Source organism: Protobothrops mucrosquamatus, unplaced genomic scaffold, assembly GCF_001527695.2.
Source record: "Protobothrops mucrosquamatus isolate PMUCROS unplaced genomic scaffold, P.Mucros_1.0 scaffold191, whole genome shotgun sequence".
NCBI classification, from domain to species: Eukaryota; Metazoa; Chordata; class Lepidosauria; order Squamata; family Viperidae; genus Protobothrops; species Protobothrops mucrosquamatus.
The window spans coordinates 327-2,576 of record NW_015386547.1 but is presented as its reverse complement, the minus strand read 5'-3'; the positions used below and the strand labels follow the sequence as shown (position 1 = coordinate 2,576).

At 36.9% G+C, this 2,250-nt stretch overlaps 1 protein-coding gene across 1 annotated transcript in view; it reads left to right on the top strand.

Moving 5' to 3' along the window:
- The window catches only part of LOC107285548 (protein Wnt-7a), a 49,227-nt gene extending 47,943 nt beyond the window's left edge, over window positions 1-1,284 (top strand). The window contains exon 4 of the mRNA XM_015813747.1: window positions 761-1,284. Within this exon, the coding sequence (XP_015669233.1) occupies window positions 761-1,240 (480 nt within the window). The 3' untranslated portion in view covers window positions 1,241-1,284. The remainder of the gene's footprint in view (window positions 1-760) is intronic.
- The last annotated feature ends 966 nt before the right edge of the window (window positions 1,285-2,250 follow it).

The window sequence follows — 2,250 nt, the reverse complement described above, 5'->3', positions numbered from 1 at the left end:
TGCAGGACTGGCCTAGGGTAATTTTTAGAGGGGGTTTTAATTATATTTTAATTAGACTATACTTAAATATTTCCTTTTAATTAATTTTAATCCTGTAATTGTCATTTGTGTATTTTTAATCGATTGTCAGCCGCCCTGAGTCCGCAAGGAGAAGGGCGGGATATAAATTTAATTTAATAATAATAATAATAATAATAATAATAATAATAATAATAATAATAATAATAATAATATTCCAACTTTGTTTCCATGAACCTTTAATTGGAAGACAAAAACTGGAATATATACAGGAAAGAGGAAAACTGATTAATCTGGGATTGGAATATTCTAAAAAAAATCTGAAACATTCTGTTCCATCTCAGGAACATACTGAAACTCTTCTAATCCATGCTTTTTCAAAGTGCTTTGGTGGCTTCTGGGAAAGCATCGTCTGCCTTAGAAGAATTTTGAGATATCTTGAAGATAGTGTTCTGGGATAAAGTAACACCTCAACTCACTTCCTATTTGGCGGTTTACTTCAAAAATTGCTGAGCCATTTTCAAAATGGCTCCATCTAGAAAAAGTTGGGATAGTCTGGAGGGAGGGAGCGAATGGAATATTCTGAAATTCTGCAGAACATTTGATTTCTAAATTGTGGGGTTTTTCACTATCCTATTTGTTCTGTTTTTAATATTATTTTTTTGTTTGCAGAAATAACGAATATTTCCTGGTATTTAGCCATTTGAACTGAACATCATGTCTTCTTTTCTTTTCACTCCAGATCCTTGAAGAGAACATGAAGTTGGAGTGCAAGTGCCATGGAGTGTCAGGATCATGCACTACTAAAACATGCTGGACAACCCTTCCTAAATTCAGGGAGCTGGGCTACATCCTTAAGGAGAAATACAATGAAGCTGTTCAGGTTGAACCTGTGCGGGCAAGTCGTAATAAGCGTCCCACTTTTCTGAAGATAAAGAAACCACTCTCCTATCGTAAACCGATGGATACAGACTTGGTCTACATAGAGAAATCGCCCAACTACTGTGAAGAGGATCCTGTGACTGGCAGTGTGGGTACACAGGGCAGAATGTGCAACAAAACAGCCCAGCAGACCAATGGCTGTGACCTGATGTGTTGTGGACGAGGTTATAACACTCATCAATATTCCAGAGTCTGGCAGTGCAACTGCAAATTTCACTGGTGCTGTTATGTCAAATGTAACACATGCAGTGAACGAACAGAAGTCTACACCTGTAAATGAAAGCATGGCTTTGGCAGGGGAACCTAAAGCCTTGGAGTACACACTTTTTTTTTGCACATAAGCTCAGTGTATCTAAATAATACTGTAGCAAAGGCCCAAATGGTTTCCAAAAGAAAGTCCAGCAAAATAAATCCCGTTTTCCTCCCCTTTTAACAGTGTTTATAGTGGATAATGGTCAAAGACTTTTGGGAATAGCCCAAAGACTACACCCAGACTTTTTAAAAGGAACCCAGAAACAAACTATTTTGCCTAATGCAAAACTTCAGATAACCTAAACTACATAAATAAAATAAATTGGAGAAATGCTCAAATAATCTGGGCCATCCAAACATTACGGACTGCCTTAAAATTGTGGGAAAAGTTGAATTTTCTTGGAGGAGGCACTCATGAGGCCGGATGAAAGTGATCAAAAGACAATGCAATGTGCCTAAAGTGTGAGCTGAGAAAAAAATGTCATATTTTAAGAGAGGCTTTGTCCACAATTGGATGACAATGCGCCTGTGTGAGTTTCCATTGAAAGAGTGTGGATTATGCAGTTGTAGGGATTTCTACATTTGTGGGGAAAAAAAAACTTCTGTTGATTGTTCCTTGTATTCCCATTCTTCTGCCTGTGCTAATGCAAGTAGACCAATGGGTACTTCCCATATAAACACTGGTTTAGCTGCTTTTCTGCTCTGCTGCTGATTTTAGCACAGCGTGTTGGGAAAACTTGGCATAATAATTATAGCAATATTTAGTCACTTTTGCAGATAAAACTAATATTAATTTATTTAATTAAAAACCCTCTACCACCATTTTTTTTGGGAGCATTCTGCAATTAAAGTAGATAGCCTGCTTTTTTGTGGAATCATTTTTGTAGATTCAGTAGAGGGGAAACCCTTGAGGTGTATATATTATTGTTTACTTAGGTATTTCTACTAGTTGCAAATGCAGGATAGTTTCTGCAGGTATTAAGTACAAAAGCAGGCATCTTTTATAATTTTGAGTTGTATGCTGCTAGTTGTCTGGAA